The 20,214-nt window shown below is 36.3% G+C and overlaps 1 protein-coding gene across 3 annotated transcripts in view; it reads right to left on the bottom strand.

Moving 5' to 3' along the window:
- The window catches only part of NEK4 (NIMA related kinase 4), a 40,054-nt gene that overhangs the window by 18,617 nt on the left and 1,223 nt on the right, over positions 1-20,214 (bottom strand). For 2 of the 3 annotated variants that reach the window (XR_011526933.1, XM_008513126.2), the window contains exons 2-13: positions 19,358-19,624; positions 18,243-18,440; positions 17,918-18,025; positions 16,263-16,417; positions 14,792-14,933; positions 10,450-10,851; positions 5,925-6,074; positions 4,917-5,066; positions 4,405-4,471; positions 3,496-3,605; positions 2,411-2,499; positions 284-489 (exon numbers count right to left, since the gene is read on the bottom strand). Coding sequence is in view for 2 of the 3 variants with exons in the window: in XM_008513126.2 (XP_008511348.1) it covers positions 284-489; positions 2,411-2,499; positions 3,496-3,605; positions 4,405-4,471; positions 4,917-5,066; positions 5,925-6,074; positions 10,450-10,851; positions 14,792-14,933; positions 16,263-16,417; positions 17,918-18,025; positions 18,243-18,440; positions 19,358-19,624 (2,044 nt within the window). In the remaining variant the exon portion in view is untranslated. The remainder of the gene's footprint in view (positions 1-283; positions 490-2,410; positions 2,500-3,495; positions 3,606-4,404; positions 4,472-4,916; positions 5,067-5,924; positions 6,075-10,449; positions 10,852-14,791; positions 14,934-16,262; positions 16,418-17,917; positions 18,026-18,242; positions 18,441-19,357; positions 19,625-20,214) is intronic. The other variant, XM_070575043.1, reaches the window with a different exon arrangement.

Here is a 20,214-nt window from a genome sequence, read left to right as displayed (position 1 = left end):
TGCTTCATGTCTCACTGCCATCTCCTAAAAACCACAACTGTCTAATTTAAAGAAAATCCACATGAAAAATTCAAATGTATTTATTTACATTTGTTTTTAAAAATGAATTTTCACGCAGCTTTTCAGAAACACAACTGTTGCATAAAACAAGATATACCTTTTATGGAGATATCCAAATGAAATTAAAAAATTTAAAAATTTGCAAGCATTAGCTCTTTAGTTTGACACATTTCTCCAATAAACATACACTCTCCAGTGTGCTGTAAATGAATAAACTGATCACCTGAAGGCAGCTCTTTGCAATGGAGTTCTTCTGCCTCTTCTGCAACTTTCCCATGAAGTACCAGTGTGTCCCGATACTTCCGATGAAGTTTAAATTCTGACACTGGATCTGGTACTGGGAGATCTTCACAGCTCTCTTTAGAGTCCAATTTTAGGGTCTGAGTCATTAATTGTAGCAAGTCACTCATTTCATTTGTATGACCTTTCCTGGAAAAAAAATCCCATTGTTATTTAATTGGCTTCATGAGAATTTTTTACTAAAAAATTAGATGCAAAACAACCTTCAGGAAGTTCTCCTTCCAAATGGCAAAGTGTACAGATGGACCCTTCCACAAATAACAAGTAGAAATTTTAGGCAAAACACAAAAATCAACTATGTGAAGGCACTGGAGGATGTACAAAATCTGCAGGCAGATGCTAGAGGGGAGTCAATACCTTTTAGGCTAAGGGCAGGCCACAGGCAGCTAAAGTACAACAGAAAATTCAGCGTCTTTCTGGCCTGCAGGATCAAAGGACAGAGTTCAAGACAACCAATGCCACTAGAAAGTGAGAGAGGAATCTTGGAAAGGAGAGAGCCAGAAAGAGGAAGCCCCAGATTTCTGTGTACAAATTCTGCCCAACCCTATTTCTAAGGAATTTAAACTACATCCAAGTGCAAAGCTTAAGAATATTTAAAGAAATATAAAAATACTAGTGCGGCAGCCAGCCCAGTGGCACAACAGTTAAGTGCACATGTTCCGCTTCGGCGGCCCGGGGTTCGCTGGTTCAGATCCTGGGTGCGGACATGGTACCACTTGGCAAGCCATGCTGTGGTAGGCGTCCCACATATAAAGTAGAGGAAGATGGGCATGGATGTTAGCTCAGGGCCAGGCTTCCTCAGCAAAAAGAGGAGGATTGGCAGCAGATGTTAGCTCAGTGATAATCTTCCTCAGAAAAAAAGAAAAACAGGTCCAGGCCCATGGCTGAGTGGTTAAGTTTGCACCCTCCGCTTCGGTGGCCCAGGGTTTCACCGGTTTGGATCATGGGCACAGACATGGCACGACTCATTAGGCCACGCTGAGGCAGCGTCCCACATACCACAAATAGAAGGGCTCACAACTAAAATATACAACTATGCACTGGGGAGACTTGGGGAGAAAAAGCAGGAAAAAAACAAAAATACCAGCCCCTAATAAGATAAAATTGACAATGTTTGGCATCCAGTCAAAAATACCAGATGTACAAAGAAGCAGGAAAATAGCACACATTTGTGAAGAGAAAAACATCAGTTAATAGAAGCAGACTCAGAAGTGACACAAGTGATACAATTAGTAGATAAGGACATTAAAGCCGTGATTATAAATATATTCACATGTCCAAGGTAGAGGAAAGTATTAAGATATTAGGGAGAGGCATGGAAGGTATAAAAAAGACCCAAAGTAATCTCCTAGAAACAAAAAGTACAATGTGCTAAATACATAGGATGGGATTAACAGATTAAACATTGCAGAAGAAGATTAGTGAACTCAAAGACAGCAATAGAATCTATGAAAAATGAAACAGAGAAAAAAGGTCTAAAAAAAGTGAACACCATCAGTGAACTATGGGATAACTTCAAACAGTTAATATACATGTACAGTCATGCATTGCTTCACAACAGGGATACATTCTGAGAAATTGGTCATTAAGCAATTTCATCATTGTGTGAACATCATAGAGTGTGCTTACACAAACCCAGATGGGAAAGCCTCCTACACACCTAGGCTGTATGGTACTAATCTTATGGACCACTGGTGTATATACAGTCCATCACTGACCGAAACACTGTTATGCGATGCATGACTGTAATGAGAAGCCTCAAGAGGGCAGGAGGGGGTTCAAAAAAAGTACTTGAAGAAATAATGGCCCAAATTTTTCCAAATCTGATGAAAACTATACCCACAGATCTAAGAAGACATTCTGTAAGAATCCTGAATGAAAATCGGACATATTCATTAGAAGAGATATTTTTAGCTCTAGCATATACCAAAAACCATTTACAATGGTATCAATGACAGTACTACAGGTCTGAATATCACTATATATGTACATTTAGAATTAATTCAAACAGAAATAGTTTATGAAGAGAGACAGAAAAACAAGAACTCACCCTTCCCTGGAATCACCGTCTGATTTATCCGTTGAACTTGCAGAAGAACTTAACTCATCCTCAGAGAGACAACGGGTGAGTTTCCTTTCCTATTAATGTTCGGAAAAACAAAACTCCACATGACAAACAACTAGAGCATAACACATGAAACAATCTTCGATGCAATGTCTAGACACAATGTGTACCTGCTTCATATAGTTACAAACAAACCTAACAACTTTGGAAAATGGAGAAGATGTCTTAATTAGTCAAAAAACTAAATCACACACTATTGTTAAAGAAATAAATATTCATTACTTTCAAGGGTGGGAAGTTTTGGTTTTGGTTTTGGGTTTTTTTGCTGAGGAAGATCAGCCCTGAGGTAATATCTGTGCCAATCTTCCTCTATTTTATATGTGGGTTGCCACCACAGCATGGCCGACAAGTGGCATAGGTCCATGCCTGGGATCAGAACCTATGAACCCCGGGCCACTGAAGCAGAATGCACTGAACTTAACCACTAGGCCACAGAAGTTTCTACTTTTTAAAATAATAATATGCTCCTAGAAATAGCATCAGAAACTAGAATACAGAAAAATGGATAATTACTCTCAGTATTATTACTACACAGAAAAGTGAACACAGGTGGGAAACCTTGTAATTAACCATTTAGCCACCAGATGGTGGTCCTACATCATCCCTAGGTGAGAAGGTAATGTACTTTGACAAAAATAGGAAAGTGAGGAATGATCAGCAAGTGAGACTAAAATCTGGCCAGGTAGGTAGGTATACTGAAAACACAACAGAATTAGCAAAGTGTTGCCTAGTAGAAGCCCTTTGGAAGTCTTGTTTTAAAGATTATCTAAGAAAGATATTTAAGTAGGCTACCAATTGTTTACAAGAGTGCCTGAAAAAATCCATTCTCTTAATGGAGCAAACGTAATCCTTTGAATTATTATTGACCAGTTCATTTCCTTATCGAAAGTGAAAAGGTGTAACTTAAGTCAGCAGTGTCCCAGAAGCAGAGCTGGCATATATGAGGTTTACTTTATTAGGCTTGCCAGATGTAGACCAGTTTACCTTTTCCTTAGAACTACGTAATGTACCTGAGCAACACTGCAGTCAGAAGACAACCATCCGGCAGCAGAGTGCTGGCCTTCCTCTTGTATTTTCCCTGGCCCCGCTGCACTGAGAGAAGCTCTCCTCACTGAAGGGCCTGAAAAAGTGATCACCCCCAGCAGTTGTTTGTGGTGGGCTGGCCTCAAGGGAAGAGGGTGCTGCACTGGGTATGGAAGATACCCCAGCAAGGGCCAGCCTAGAAGTAACTCAGACATCATATTCATCATCACTCAGGCATCTGACACCTCAGTTCAAATCTCAGCTCTAGGGTTACCAATTCTGTGACCTTGGGCAAGTTACTTAACCCCACCGAGCCTCAGTTTCCTCAGCTGCAAAATGGGGATAACGCTGCCTACCTTCTACCGTTACTATAAATATGAAATGAGATAATGCCCTTAAAATGCTTACCATAATACTTGAGACACAGTCTACATTCAGTAAATGAAAACTGCTAGTACCTTCTTTAGATAATCATTACAGGAATGATCACAGCCCTCAGCCCAGGGCAGCACCATTCTCCCAGCTTCCTCTCTCTATTCCTGAGAAAAGAACACTTCTTTGACCAGCAGACTCTGAACATAGAAACAAATTAAACACCCACTCAATTTCCTGTCTGAAATCTCCCAGGGGTTACTGCTACTCAAAGCCCTCTTGCTCTCTTTTTAATAACGTCTTCCTCTGATAATACAAGTTCTAGATCCAACAGCCTATGCTCATTTTTTTATAGTCTTGACTAAGAAATTTCAAAAATTATTCCAAATTTGTTTCCCAAATGGACTACTGATGCTTGAAAATTCTTAACAATCCGATTGTGATTCTCACAATCAGAACAAATGCTTACATCCATGAGCCATACCAACAACCTCCAACAGATGAAGGAAAGAGAACAACTTTACCTGAGGGGAATATGTCTTCTTGTGACTGCTTTAGTCGCCTCCTCTCTCTTGCTGATAATGGTCGATCCTTTTAAAGAAAGTCGGAGTTACTTCCATCCCTACTCACCATTCTTATAACACCTACAATGCGTGATACATCACCAAGCACTACAGGAAAAGGCCCTGCACAGTGTCCATTTGAAACCAGTCCACATCAGGATTACAGCTACTAGCTAGGACTGATCACGGCCCTCATTTCTGGAAAGTACTCATTTTTGGGAGGGCAAATGGGGAATTTTGCATTTCCTACATTCAGAATCTACTTGGTCTCCTTAATTAACCAGAAGTGACCATCTCTGGAACTATAAAATCTGTCCATTTCAATCAAAGCTTCTGCTGAGAATCACAGATCTATCCCTTTGGAAGTGTTTGGTAAAAAGCAGGGCTAAAACTTCACAATATATGCAAGATTTTACAACCAAAAAAGCTATAAAAGAAGGTTTTAAAAAATCCAGCATTTACTCCCCACAAACCTTTGATGATGACATCTCACTGCTCCTTGAACTGCTCACAGATCCAGTGACCACTCTACTGCGGTTTTCAGCATCCCTTTGTGTTAATGTGTCATCCACTTTTCCAACAGTGGGAAGAGAAGGTAAAAGTCGAGGAGGAGCCTCTTGGAACTTAATTAATTAAAAAAGACGGGGGAGATTATCAATTTCAAACACAACCACTTCCAAAGTTCCCCCATCAGTAAGTCTCCTGTGTATTTGCCAGTAATTTGCTCTCAAAAACTTTAAAACATTGCATTTTTTGGGAAAGAAATTCTGCCAAAAGTGAATGACCATCTAAGAAGCTTATAGAGAGGGTGCCTGTAAAAGTTATTTCAAGAAATGAGGTATAATATCTCAATTAAAAAAGTGAGGTGTCAAGCCAGCCCTGATTGCTTAGTGGTTAAAGTACGGTGCATTCCACTTCAGCAGCCTAGGTTCGGTTCCCGGGCGCAGAACCACACCACTCATCTGTCAGTAGCCATTCTGTGGCAGCGGCTCACCTAGAAGAACAAGAAGGGCTTACAACTAGAATATACAACTATGTAGTGGGGCTTTGGGGATGAAGGAAAAAAAAAAGGAGGAAGATTGGCAATAGATGTTAGCTCAGGGAGAATCTTTCCCAGCAAAAAAAAAAAAAAAAACAAAGAGGTGTCAACAGGATTTTATGCAGAAGATGAGGGAGAAACTGTTCATCAATAAAACACAGGAGGGATCAGAGATTTACCCTTGTTAGTCAGTAACTTTAACTCTCAAAATGATCTGTCCATCTTTGCTGGGGAAGACAAAACCCTTACTCTGCTTCCAACTCACCGACGTTTCAAAACTATTATTTAGCATCTTGCCATTGCCACCCTTCTCTGTAAGTTCCTTGTGTTTCTCATGTGCCTTTTTGGCAACTGTTAATCATTCTAAATAGAAATTGAGCTTCCTAAAGTCTATTTCCCAAGTAGCAGCGCAATGACTTACTCCAAAGGGATCTCCACCAACCTGTCTCTTTTCCCCACTGTGCTCAGTCTGTTCTCTCTTCTTCTGCCGTCGTTGTCGAGACAGAGAAGGTTCAGATCCAGAGCTGTGTGGCTGTAAACCTGGGTAGACTCTGTCCTGTTTTTCTGTAATACATTCACCAGCAACTCGATCCTTTAAAATAATAAAATGAAGCAAACAAAAAAAACAGAATAATACTCTTTTGAATTTCCAAATGGCCAAACCCTCCACACCTAGTTTTAGAATTATAAATGAAAATGAGAGGAAGCAGTTGTCTTTCTCAAAATGAATGCTTATTTGCAGTGTTGACAGGCAAAGATGAAATGCTGACATGAGTTATCCAGATATTCTGGCTTTTTTCCTCTTTTCCCAAATAAAAATAAATAATTATTTTAATTAAATTACTCAGATTGTTACTAACCTGAAACCACTGATGTTTGATTTAGTTTTTTTAAAAAACATCTTTTCATAGCTTTTAATAGGTTTTCTATTCAGAAAACTAACAAATGTTTTAAATGAAATCCAATTGAATATACACATACTTCCCAAGCAAACATCAGGAAACTCTAAAAAGCACCAAGAAGAGTACTGAGTTTGGAGTTAGACGTAATCATATCTGAGAAACTTAATCTCCCTGAACCTCAGTTTCCTCATTAACAAATAGGCAAGATGCTTCACACACACTGTATGACTGCTGGAGGGTAGAGGAGATGGCACACTAAATACTTAGGACTATGTCTAGCACATAGCAGATGCTCAAAAAATGGGAGCTATTACTAGCAGTAGTAATGATAAAATAAATTACCTTTTAAGTTATAAAGATTACCAACAACTTAGTATTTTATTTGGATAGCTGGTTTTAGAAATTAATGCATACCAAACATTAAAATAAAATATTCTTCATTTTTTAAACAATTGTTAACGATCAGAATATTTAGGTTTTCAAGTAGATGTACACTGGTAATTGAATATGATCCAATCAACACATTTTTATCAAGAGCCCACTATGTGGTACATTTTAGAACGAAAAATGAATGATATGATATTAATACAAGGTAAAATTGCTTTCTAAGAGCCATTACCATTAAGACCATATCATTAAGATCATTATTATCATCTATCATATAGATCCTCTGGCAAACACAAAATAATGACTCCTATTGGAAAAATAATTTGTAAATGTATTCTTTCAAGGGTACACCTAACATTATACATAAAACACAGTAAATGATCAAATTTTACAATATTATTACATAATAAGCTAGCTGAACAAGAAGACCAAGATACTAAACAATGACTGATACAATAAGGAAGAGTGAAATAAATGTTTCTCTGCTGTTAAGTATAGGCTGTTCAAAATAAAGTTTATGCACGTATAAGAGTGACAGAGCAAATGACTTAAAGAGTTTCTCTGTGAAATCCAATTGGTGCTGAAAAAAAGTTCTACTTTTAACAACAAAACAATAATAACAAAAAAAGAAGTAGTGCTGGATATGAAATTCTATTAAACAAACAAAAAAATCTGCTCTAAAAGCCTGATGTAAGGAATGAATTTGATCAGGACCACTTCTCTTCAACATTGTACTACAGGTTCTAGCAGGCAATTAGGCAAGAAAAAGAAATGAAATATAGATTGGAAAGGAAGAAGTAAAACTATCTCTATTCACAGATGACATGATCTTGTATTCAGAAAATCCTAAAGAGTCCACTATAAAAAAAATTATTAGAACTAATAAATGAGTTCAGCAAGGCTATAGGATACAAGATCAATATACAGTAATCAATTGTATTTCTATACACAAGAAATGAACATTATGAAAACGAAATTAAGAAAACAATTCCATTTACAATAGTATCAAAAGGAATGAAATACTTAGAAATAAATTTAACAAAAGAAGTGCAAGGCTTATATACTAAAAACAAGAAAACATCAATATAAGAAATTAAAGACCTAAATAAATAGAAAGACATCCCATCTTCATGGGTTGGAAGACATATATTAAGATAGCAATATTCTGCAAATGATCAATGCAATCCCTATCAAATCCCAGCCTTTTTTTCAGAAATTAACAAGCTGATCTTAAAATTCATATGGAAATGCAAAGGACCCAAAACAGCCAAAACAATATTGAAAACTAAGACTAAATCTGTAAGACTCAAACTTCCCAATTTCAATTTCAAACTTCCCAATTTCAAAAACGATAAAACTACAGTAATTAAGATAGTGTGTTACTGACATAAGGATAGATACATAAATCAGTGGAACAGAATTGAGAGTCTAGAAATAAATCATTATATTTATGGTCTACTAATTTTCAACAAGAGTGCCAAGATAATTCAATGGGGAAAGAATAATCTTTTAATGAATGGTGCTAGGACAACTGGATAACTGCATACTAAAGAATGAAGTTGGACCCCTTCTTCACACCATATACAAAACTTAACTCAAAACAGATCATAGACCTAAATGTAAAAGTTAAAACTATAAACACCTAGAAGAAAACATACGAGGAAATCTTTATGACACCAAAAGCACAAGCAACAAAAGCAAAAACAGACAAAACTGGTTTTCATCCAAATTGAAAACATTTGTGCTTCAAAGGACACCATCAAGAAAGTGAAAAGACAACCCACAGGATGGGAGACAATATTTCCAAATCTTGTATGACAAAGGACTGACATCTAGAATAAAGAACTCTTACAACTCAACAACAAAAAGATAAACCAATTTAAAAGTGGGCAAAGGATCTGAATAGATATTTCTCCAATGTAGATATACAAATGGCCAATAAACACATGAAAAGATGCTTAACACATCATTAATCATTAGGGAAATGTAAATCAAAACCACAATAAGATACCACTTCACACACACTAGGAGAGCTAGAATCAAAAACACAGAAAGTGAGAAGTGTTGGTGAGGGTACGGAGAAACTACAACTCTCATATATTGTTGGTGGGAAGTAAAAAATGATGTACTTGCTTTGGAAAGCAGTTTTGCAGTTCCTCAAAAAGTTAAACATAGAGTTACCATATGACCCAGCAATTCCGCTCCTAGGTGTACACCCAAGAGAACTGACAACACATGTCCACACAAAAACTTTTACAAGAATGTTCACAGTAGCATTATCCATAGTAGCCAAAAAGTGAAAACAACCCAAATGTTCATCAATTGATGAATGGATAAATAAAATATGGTATATACACATAGTGGAATTTATTTGCCAATAAAAAGGAATGAAATACTGCTACATGCTACAACATGGATAAACTCTGAAAACATTATACTAAGTAAAAGAAGTCAGACACAAAAGGTCATATATTGTATGATTCTATTTATATGAAACACTCAAAATAGGCAAATTCATACAGACAATGGTTGCCAGGGGCTGGGGACAAGGAGGAATGGACAGTGACTATTACTGGGTATGGGGTATCTTTTTGAGGTGCCAAAAATGTTCTGGAATTAGATAACAGTGATGATTGTACAACTTTATGAATACACTAATAACCACTGAATCAGTACTTTAAAAATTAAAAATATAAACAGAAAAATAAAAGAAGTGAACTTGAATTTAATTTGACAGCCAAGCTGAACAAGCAGGACACATATAATTTTATCTATAAAGTACTAAGGATTCCAGTGTCCAAAGAAAACTTAAGATTATTTTGGTTTTAATCCAATGACTTTAAATGACAAGAGCATTATACTTGCATTTTTCCATAAAAACAAAACTTTATTAAAAACATTTGAATATAAATGTACAAAATTTTATACTTATATAAAAGATGATGTTAAATATAAAATATATATAACAGATCAAATTTAAATATATGTAGCATATATTATAAAAATACAGTTAATATACATGAATACATATATGTATTACATTTTAACATATATTACATATTAACATATCATATTACATATTATGTATTAATTAATACATATTAACTATATTTTTAAAATATTTTAAGTATAAAAATGTAAAGTTAATCAAATGTTCTGGCTTTCTCTCTAATCTTAGCTGTTACCATGCTTCATCAAATTTAGGCTTCTTTCCAATTTCAAGTAGAGGATAACCTTTAAATTTACTCAGAATAGTTTCTTAGTATCAAATCCTTTTGTTCCTTTCCTTTTCTTCTTTTCTTCCTTCCCCTTTGGTTCCAACACATAAAATATTTTTTGTATTCCTTAAGAAATTAGATCAATCCACTAACTTTTCAAAAGCAAGAAGGAATGTGATATTATCTAATTGTTAGAACTACCCATCCACTTGGAGGACTAAGGAAGAGTGATGCGGAAGCAGGAAGGACATACAGATAGCATGCTTCCACCAAGTACCCTATGCCAGGGCACGGAAGACGTCTAAGAATCCCTCAGGTCCTAACCTTTGGTTTCCGTTATGTTTAAACTGGTACCCAAACTAAAACAACAACTAGAACACAACCAAACAATACAACCCACATCTTTGTAACCACACTTTCCAGTCCTCCCTGAAACCAACACCTCATGTGTATCACTCACCTGGTCTTTCGGCTTTTGGTCTTTGTTTAGAGGCTGCAGAGGCTTCACTGGGTCATTCTTTTCCCCAGTGACACTGTCAGACACACATGTGGAAATCAGGTTTCCTGGCTGAGCGCTGGACTTAGTGTTATGCTGCAGGCTCTCCTTCACTTGAGAAATACTGCATTTACCTTCTAGCTCATTAGAGGCATCTAAATGTCTTGGTTGATTCTCTTGAACTAAGCTGTTGCTCGAGTCCCTCCTTTCTGCAGGTAAGATGTCAATATTCACCCTACTGATTGTGGCTAGCGATTCTGAAGTAGTGTTCATGTCTGGTTTGGAAGTGTGGCCTTTCAAATTTGTAGGTGTCTTCAAGGGGCCAACAACTATGAGTTTCTCCTGGGATAAACATTTGTCTTCACCCTGAGTGAAAACATGCTTCCAAGTTATTACAGCACTCCTCAAACCATATAAAAAAATTAATTCAAAATAAAACGAGAGGTTCCTCAGAAAGTTAAACATGGAATTACCATATGACCCAGCAATTCCGCTCCTAGAGTGAAAGTGGGAACTCAAATAGGGATTTGTGCACCAATGTTTATATCATCATTATTAACAATAGCCAAAAGGTGGAAACAACTCAAATGTTCTTCAGCAGATGAATGGATAAACAAAATTTCAGTGTATACATATATATATAACAGAATATTATAAACCCATAGAAAGGAATGAAGTTCTGATACATGTTACAACATGGATAAACCTTGAAAACATGCCAAGTGAAATAAGTCAGGCACAAAAGGACAAATATTGTGTGATTCCACTTATATTAGGTACCTAGAACAGGCAAATTCACAGAGACAGAAAGTAAATTAGAGATTACCAGGGCCTAGAAGTAGGAGGAATGGGGAGTTAGTGCTTAATGGGTACAGAGTTTCTGTTTGGAATAGTGAAAGAGTTTTGGAAGATAGTGGTGATGGTTGTACAACATTGTGAATCTAGTTAAGGTCACTACATTGTATGCTTAAAAATGGTCCCAAAAGGTTATTTTGTTATATATATTTTACCACAATAAGAAAAATTTTTAAAAAGATAAACAACCTAAATATAAGAGCTAAAACTCCTAGAAGAAAACATAGGCATACATTTTCATGATCTTGGATTTGGCAAGGGATGTTAGATACAACAATAAAAGCACAAGCAACAAAAGGAAAAACAGATAAATTGGATGTCACCAAAATTAAAAACTTGTGTGCATAAAAGGACACTTTTGCTTTATGAAGAAAGCGAAAAGACAACCTACAGAACGGAAGGAAATATTTGTAAATCATATATCTGAAAAGGGTATAGTATCTAAAATATAGAAAGAACTCTTAGAACTCAACAACAAAAAAACAAAAAAGAACCAATTTAAAACTGGGCAACGGACTTAAACATTTCTCCAAAGAAGGAATACAAATGGCCATCAAGCTTGTGAAAAGATGTTCTGTGTCATTGGTCATTAGGGAAATGCAAATCAAAATTTCAATGAGATACCTCTTCACATCTACTAGGATGGCTAGAAGCAGAAAAACAGAAAATAAGAGTTGAGGAGGTTGTGGAGAAGTTGGAACTCTCATGGATTGCTTGTAGAAATGTAAAACGGTACATCTGCTACGGAAAAGTGTGGAGGTTCCTAAAAAAGCTAAACAGAGAACTACCATATGACCCAGCAATTCCACTCCTAGGTATATACCCAAAAGAACTGAAAACAAGTGTTCAAACAAATACTTGTACACAAATGTTCACAACAATAGGCAAAAGGAGAAAACAACCCAATAACCACCAAGAATGAATGGAGAAAGATATTGCGATGTGTGTGTGTACATATATATATATATATACAATATATATATATATACACGCAATGGAATATTATTCAGACATAGAAATAAATGAAGTATTAATACATGCTACATGGATGAACCTCAAAAACTTTATGCCTCAACAACTACAACAAAGTTGCAGAGTACAAAATCAACTTACAAACATCAGCTGCATTTCTATACTCTAATAACGAACTAACAGAAAGTGAACTCAAGAATACAACCCCATTCATAACCGCAACAAAAAGAATAAAATATCTAGGAATAAATTTAACCATGGAGGTTAAACACCTATACCATAAAAACTATAAGATATTACTGAAAGAAATCAATGATGATATAAAGAAATGGAAAGATATTCCATGCACATGGATTAGAAGAATAAACATAGTTAAAATGTCCATATTGTCTAAAGCAATCTACAGATTAATGCAATCCCAACCAGAATCCCAATGACATTCTTACAGAAATAGAACAAAGAATCCTAAAATTCATATGGGGCAACAAAAGACCCTGAATAGCCAAAGCAATCCTGAGAAAAAAAGAACAAAGCTGGAGGCCTCACAATCCCTGACTTCAAAATATACTACAAAGCTACAGTAATCAAAACAGCATGGTACTGGTACAAAAACAGACACACAGATCAATGGAACAGAATTGAAAGCCCGGAAATAAAACCATACATCTGGGGACAGCTAATCTTTGACAAAGGAGCTAAGAACATACAATGGAGAAAGGAAAGTCTTTTCAATAAATGGTGCTGGGAAAACTGGACAGCCACATGCAAAAGAATGAAAGTAGACCATTATCTTTTGCCATACACAAAAATTAACTCAAAATGGATTAAAGACTTGAAGGTAAGATGTGAAACCATAAAACTCCCAGAAGAAAATATAGGCAGTACACTCTTTGACATGGGTCTTCGAAGGATCTGTTCAAATACCATGTCTACTCAGGCAAGGGAAACAAAAGAAAAAATAAACAAATGGGACTTCAATCAGACTAAAGAGCTTCTATAAGGCAAAGGAAACCAGGAAGAAAACAAAAAGACAAGCCACCAAGTGGGAGAAAATATTTGTAAATCATATATCCAACAAGGGATTAATCTCCAAAATATATGAAGAACTCATACAACTCAACAACAAAAAAAGAAACAAACTGATCAAAAAATGGGCAAAGGGTATGAACAGACATTTCTCCAAAAAAGATATACAGATGGCCAACAGGCACATGAAAAGATGTTCAATATCACTAATAGTTAGGGAAATGCAAATCAAAACCACAATGAGTTATTACCTTACACCTGTTAGAATGGCTATAATTACTAAGACAAAAAACAACAAATGTTGGAAAGGATGTGGAGAAAAGGGAACCCTCATACATCGCTGGTGAGAATGCAAACTGGAGCAGCCACTATAGAAAACAGTATGGAGATTTCTCAAAAAATTAAAAATAGAAAAACCATATGACCCAGCTATCCCACTACTGGGTTATCCAAAGAACTTGAAATCAACAGTTCAAAGACACTTATGCACCCCTTAGTTCATTATGGCATTATTCACAATGGCCAAGATGTGGAAGCAACCCAAGTGCCCATCAACTGATGAATGGAAAAAGAAGATGTGGCATATATATACAATGGAATACTACTCAGCCATAAAAAAGACAAAAATCGTCCCATTTGCAACAACATGGATGGCCCTTGAGGGTATTATGTTAAGTGAAATAAGCCAGACAGAGAAAGACAAACACAGTGTGATTTCACTCATATGTCGAAGATAAAGCAACACATGAGCAAAGAGAACAGATTAGTGGTTACCAGAAGGGGAGGGGGTTGGGGGTGGGAATAAGGGGTAAAGGGGTACATATATATATCGTGACTGACAAATAATAATGTACAACTGAAATTTCACATAAAGTATTATGACTTCAATAAAACAAAAATAAATAAAAACAACAACAATATTATGCCCAGTGAAAGAAATCAGACACAAAAGGTCACATATTGTATGATTCCATTTATATGAAATATCCAGAATAGGCAAATCCATAGAGACAGAAAACACATTGATGGTTTCCAGGGGCTAGATGAAGGAGGAAATGGGAAGTGACTACTTAATAGGTGTGGGGTTTCCTTTTGGGGTGATAAAAATGTTCTGGAACTAGATGGAGGAGATGGTTGTACAACACAGGAAATGTACTCCATGCACTTAATTGTTCACTTTAAAACAGTTAACTTTATGTTATAGAAATTTTACCTCAATAAAAAAAATTCTTAAAGTCACCAGAGCACTAACTTCATGAACCGTTTGACAGCCCACTCTAGATAAAGCGGGCTAAAGGAATCACCTTCACCAGTGTTCTTTCTTTACAATACAGAGCTATTTACACAACAGAATCTCTAGTAAAGTCTAGTCACTGACATAAATTAACTTGCTTAGATAAACTATCATTTTAATGTAGTTTCTAAAACACATACCCTTTAAACAGAAACATACCATTACATATGTCTTGGAGCCCTCAGAAGAGTGTGGGTGGAAGGGAACTACTTCCTGATTTGATTCAGCCTTTCCAGAAACCACTGTAGTAACAGGCTTGGATTTACAGTCACCATTTTTAGTATTATTTTTGCAGGTTTTTCTTTATGAGAAAGGAAAAAGGAAAAGTTATAATCAATATAGTGAATATCATGGGTTTTTATGTATATGAGGAAATGTGTATATGTGTTACACAGCTGTTCCATTTATAGAGAACAGTCTTCTAAAAACCAAGCCGAGTACAAAATACTTGACAAATACTCTTCAAAAACAATCAAAGTTATGGAAAGCAAAGAAAGTGAGGAATTATCACAGACCCAAGTTGACTAAGGGGATATGAGGACTAAATGTAATATAGTATCCTGGATTGGATCCTGGAACAGAAAAAGGACATTAGTGGAAAAACTGGTAAAAGCCAAATAAAGTCTGGAGTTTAATCAACAGTGATGTACTGATGTTGGTTTCTTAGTTCTGACAAATGTACTGTGGTAACGTCAGATGTTAATGATAGGAAAAACTAGGTGAGGGGTACACAGAGACTCTCTGTACTATCTCTGCGACTTTTTCATAAACACAAAATTATTCCAAAATGAAAAATCTATGAGAAATTTCCTCACGTACAGAAGTACCAGGATAATTTTCATCTTCAAGTTTCACAAGTTTGTAATAACACCACAAGTGCTTTATACTCAGCCTTGACTGGCAGAATAAATGTATACAGGAATAATATCCCCAACCGCTTTAGTGTGACGTTTCTACAACTAGGCTAAACCTCTGGAGAATTCAAGGGGAGCATGAAGACCAGCACTGCAGAGAGCCAAAGGTCTGTCTGGTGGGAAATTATAAACAACATAAACAGAAAGATGGCCCTTCTTTATTCCCTGGATCCTCTCTAGCACTGCCTCCCAAATTTAACATGTCACAAGGCAAAGATTGTGAAGATCTTGTCCAGGCCTAAGCCTTAGATCCTGGAACAGCTATTTGTTTAGTGAAGGTAGGACCTGAGAATCAAAGAAAAGAATTCTTTTACTCTTGAGAAGTTTTATGAGTGAAGAGGGAACCTTATGAAAGCGCTCAGAAAATTGAGCACTATTTTTTAGATGTGATTCTTATCTTACACACTAAATAATGTAATAGATTTCTTAGATAATCTCTCATTTCAATATGGTTTCTAAAACATATGTCCTTTTAAAAGAATAGTATTCAATATGTCTTGGAACCCTCTGAGGAATGTTAAAGTGCTTCTCTAAATGGTTCTCTAGATTTCTGATTCTAGCACTTAAGCAAATTTCAACACGATTATGTTATAATCATGTAATTTTAGCTCATGTTTAAAAAAAACTCACCATAAATTCTTGCACATGAAATTTATAGAAGCTACCCTCTTTTATTCCATCATTTAGCCTAGCTATTTGCAAGGGAAGTATCTTACGCCTTTGTGGCCTCCAGAAACAAGGATATTTGGCGCTTTATATAAGGCTGCCTCAGGATGCTCCTCACAGAGGGTCTTTCTTCAGGCCTTTTGCTCAGCATTGTTCTTATCAGTTCTGCCAGCTCTGGGCTATAATCTTTCGGCATTGGTGGCAGCTACAAAGATAAATAATACCACAATTATGACTAATGGTCTTGTAAAGCAAAGTAAAAGAAGGTAGAGGTTTTCCAATTTTTATTTAAAAGCAATTATCCACATAAGTAGAAAAGAACCAGTGTATTAGTCTACAGGAAGCACACTGGTGTCTTGGTTATAATAGCAAGTTGTAAGATTGTAACAGTATATCCTTCAACCCAACAGTCCCATTTGAGGGCTTTCTCCTTCAGAAATAAAAGCATGAGTTCCTAAAGATTTATATACCAGGATATTCCCTGCAGTATTGTTCATGCAGTAATAAACAACTTGAAACAACTTAATGTCCATCCATAGGGGACATGTGGAATAGATTATGGTACACCTTTCTAATAAAATACTAGGCAATCTCTTAAAAAATAAAAGACTTGCGGCTGGTCCCGTGGCCAAGTGGTTAAGTTACCGCACTCCGCTGCAGGCGGCCCAGTGTTTCATTGGTTGGAATCCTGGGTGCGGACATGGCACTGCTCATCAAACCACGCTGAGGCAGCGTCCCACATGCCACAACTAGAAGGACCCACAACAAAGAATGTACAACTATGTACTGGGGTGCTTTGGGGAGAAAAAGGAAAAAAATAATAAAATCTCTAAAAAAATAAAAATAAAAAAATAAAGGACTTAACAGCTACCAACCTGGAAAGATGTCCCTTGTATAGTAAGTCAAAAAAGCGAGTTGTGTACCAATGTGTACAGCGTGATTCCATTTCAGTTACTTTTTTAAAGTATCAGTGTATATAGCATATATACACCCACAGTCATGTCTGTATAAAGACAGGAAAAAGCCACAAGGCTATGCACCAAATTATTAGCAATGAGCATCTCCAGGGGATGGAAATGGATAGGACAGGAATTTCACTCCTTTCTTATTTGATTCTTTAAGTAGTGGAATTATGGGAAAACTTTACTTTTTTGTTGTTTTTGAATATTTTTCAAATTAAATGAGTCTTGGTATAATACTATAACCAGTAGGTTGCAACTTTAAAACCCAATGGTGTAAATGCCTACCACTGCATAGGTCAACTAACCTCCTGGAACTAACACATAAAGTTGGTCACTCTGGTAGCTGTATCACACACAATGCTTTTTGCAATTCTTAACTGGTTGCTAGTAATTGTGATGATTATCAAAGGAGAAACAAGTTCAAACAGAGTGGACTCATTTTAAATGGTGCTCATTTAACCATAAGCTGCTTAGGAAAAGCTACCAATAGCCTATCAGGGTAAGTGTACATCCTGTGGCTACAAGATAGTCATTTTCAAAGAGCCAATTCATTGGAGACATTAAGCCACCTTTATAAATTAATATTAAGAAATGATCAATCTCTTCTCCTCTAGTTCAAGCTTCCCACAGAAGGGACCCACTATGAAATCAATGATTACTTACTTTTGCTAGTAACTACTTACAAAGCTACATTAAATTAACTTGCTCCACATATTAAAAACTAGTTCCAGAATATTCTTTACCTTTCCTTCAATAATCCGATAAACTAAAGAATTCATGTCTTTTGCATTGAAAGCATGCTTCAGGGTGGCCATTTCATAAACACAGCATCCCAGAGCCCAAACATCAGACTAGAAAGGAAAAATAGCAAAAGTTAAGTATCGGAATGCCTTATTTTAATAAATGGTTAAATGTCAGAAAGTTGTATTTACATTTTCCTCTTTAAAAAAAAAGACATTTTCCTTAAACCAATTCACAAAGAATTCTTCTGACTTATTCTGATGGGTTCTGAAATTAGGAATACTGTCTTAGAAACAACGTGAGCGAGTGTACACAGCCCAATCTTACCTTATAGTTGTAGGGTTTGTTTGAGAACAATTCAGGGCTCATGTAGTAGGGTGTGCCAATGAGGGTGCTAGCCATGTCACAGTGGTTCTCTAACACTCGGGCAATTCCTAGGTCACCCACTTTGATAATGTTTGTTCTTGTTAGGAAAACATTTTGAGTTTTCAGATCTCGGTGAAGGATGTGTTTTTCATGTAAATACTGAGGAGAGAAATAAAATATCATTTAATATAAATGTAGTCATCTACTTATTTATTCCTAACTTCTTATATACAATCAACAATTGCATAAGTTAAAGAGCCTTAGTTACCTATATATCAAAATACTTGTTTTATAGTCTCAAAATAAAAAGTCTAATTTACAACTTTCCAAAGTAAGAAAATTAAGTTCCATGCATTAATTTGCACAATATGCTTTACAATTGTTCCCTGGTGCCTTGAGCATTATACCATTTAGCACTATATGGATCCAGTTAAAAAATATGCTTAGAAACTCCCACTGAAGGTAGAAAGACAACTTATACAAGGTCACATACACAGGCATCTCAGACTCATGAAATCTTCAGCTTAATAATATTTTCAAATATAACAAGATCACTTTTATTTAGAGAAAGTATCTTAGAATTTAAACAAGGTCAATTAATTCAGGACAAATATGCCCAGTTCCGGAATGGTATTTCGTAAACAGTCTCACTTCTGAACATGTGTATATGAAAACACAAACATGGTTTGCATTTCCACTCACTCTGTCACAGCAGGGTTAAAGCCCAAATCCCCACAGTTTAGGCATATTAATTAGCCCAACCACCTTCCAGTATGACACAGCTGACCAGCTGATAACAAAGGGTTCTTAAAGTTGACTTCGCTATGAATATTAAATGAATAGAGAATTGGCTTCCCCTGGAATTAGACATGAAATCCATGTCTACTTCAATATGGATATCACTCATTCAGAAACATTCCAATACTACAGCATCAGGGGCTGGGTCTACTTCATAAACGGACTTCAAAAAAACCACATCATTTTTCATGTAAGCATCTGGGGAAGAATTTTCCTAAAATCCACTTGCCATCCCCGTCATCTTGGAGCAAAGGGGATGCGATAGGTCTGGACAGTACCTGCAGAGCCATGGCAATCTGAACAAACCACTCCACCACCTGACTCTCAGGCAGAAGCTGCCCCTTCTGCTCCTTGAGCTTTCGGTACAGATCACCTCCTTCGCAGAAGCCCATGACGATGTACAGCAGACCATCCCCTCCCTCCCAAGACTCCTTATAGGTGACAATATTGGGGTGCTTCAGCTGAGACAAGAGCTGAGCTTCCTGTTCAGCAGCTCGCCGCTCTCGGCTGGAGGCATTTCGGAGGTTCAGTTTTTTGATGACATACTACAAAGAAAATACATGTTTTTACAATGTGCAAATCAACATACAGTTTTATAGGTTCAGAAGTATTTAAGGGTTCTCCTGAATGTCCTCAAAACTAACCTTCTGAAGCCTGCCAGATAACCTATTCATTTTGTTACCAACAAAGCACAAAATTGGAGAAAAAGATTTGCTATCACTAATGATACTTTTTATAGGTTAAACTTATAACAGGGTGAGCGTCACAAAAAACTATACTTTCAATCTGCATTTTACAATTTCATTGAATGCTAAAACATGAGTCCATGTTAACACACCACTGAATCAATCATAAAATCTCTGGAAGAGATTTCTTAACCTCTGTTCCCTCTACACAGGTGCATAAAATATACTTCTGCAGACACAATGGGTCCATGGATTGTATTAGATACTCAAAGGGATCCATAACCCAATAAGGTTAAAAATCACTGATCCTGAACATACAAAATTATTCCCACTTAAAAAAAAAATCAATATCCTCTCACACCTAATACATCTCCTCTCCCTGTCTCTGCTTGTCTAGGGTAGTCCCATTGTCCTGGTGTAGTTATTAATAGTGCCTTTCAGTTTCAAAA

This window comes from Equus przewalskii, chromosome 15 (assembly GCF_037783145.1).
Source record: "Equus przewalskii isolate Varuska chromosome 15, EquPr2, whole genome shotgun sequence".
Taxonomy (NCBI): domain Eukaryota; kingdom Metazoa; phylum Chordata; class Mammalia; order Perissodactyla; family Equidae; genus Equus; species Equus przewalskii.
Note: the sequence above shows the minus strand (reverse complement) of the source record. Positions and strands in the feature narration are given on the sequence as shown.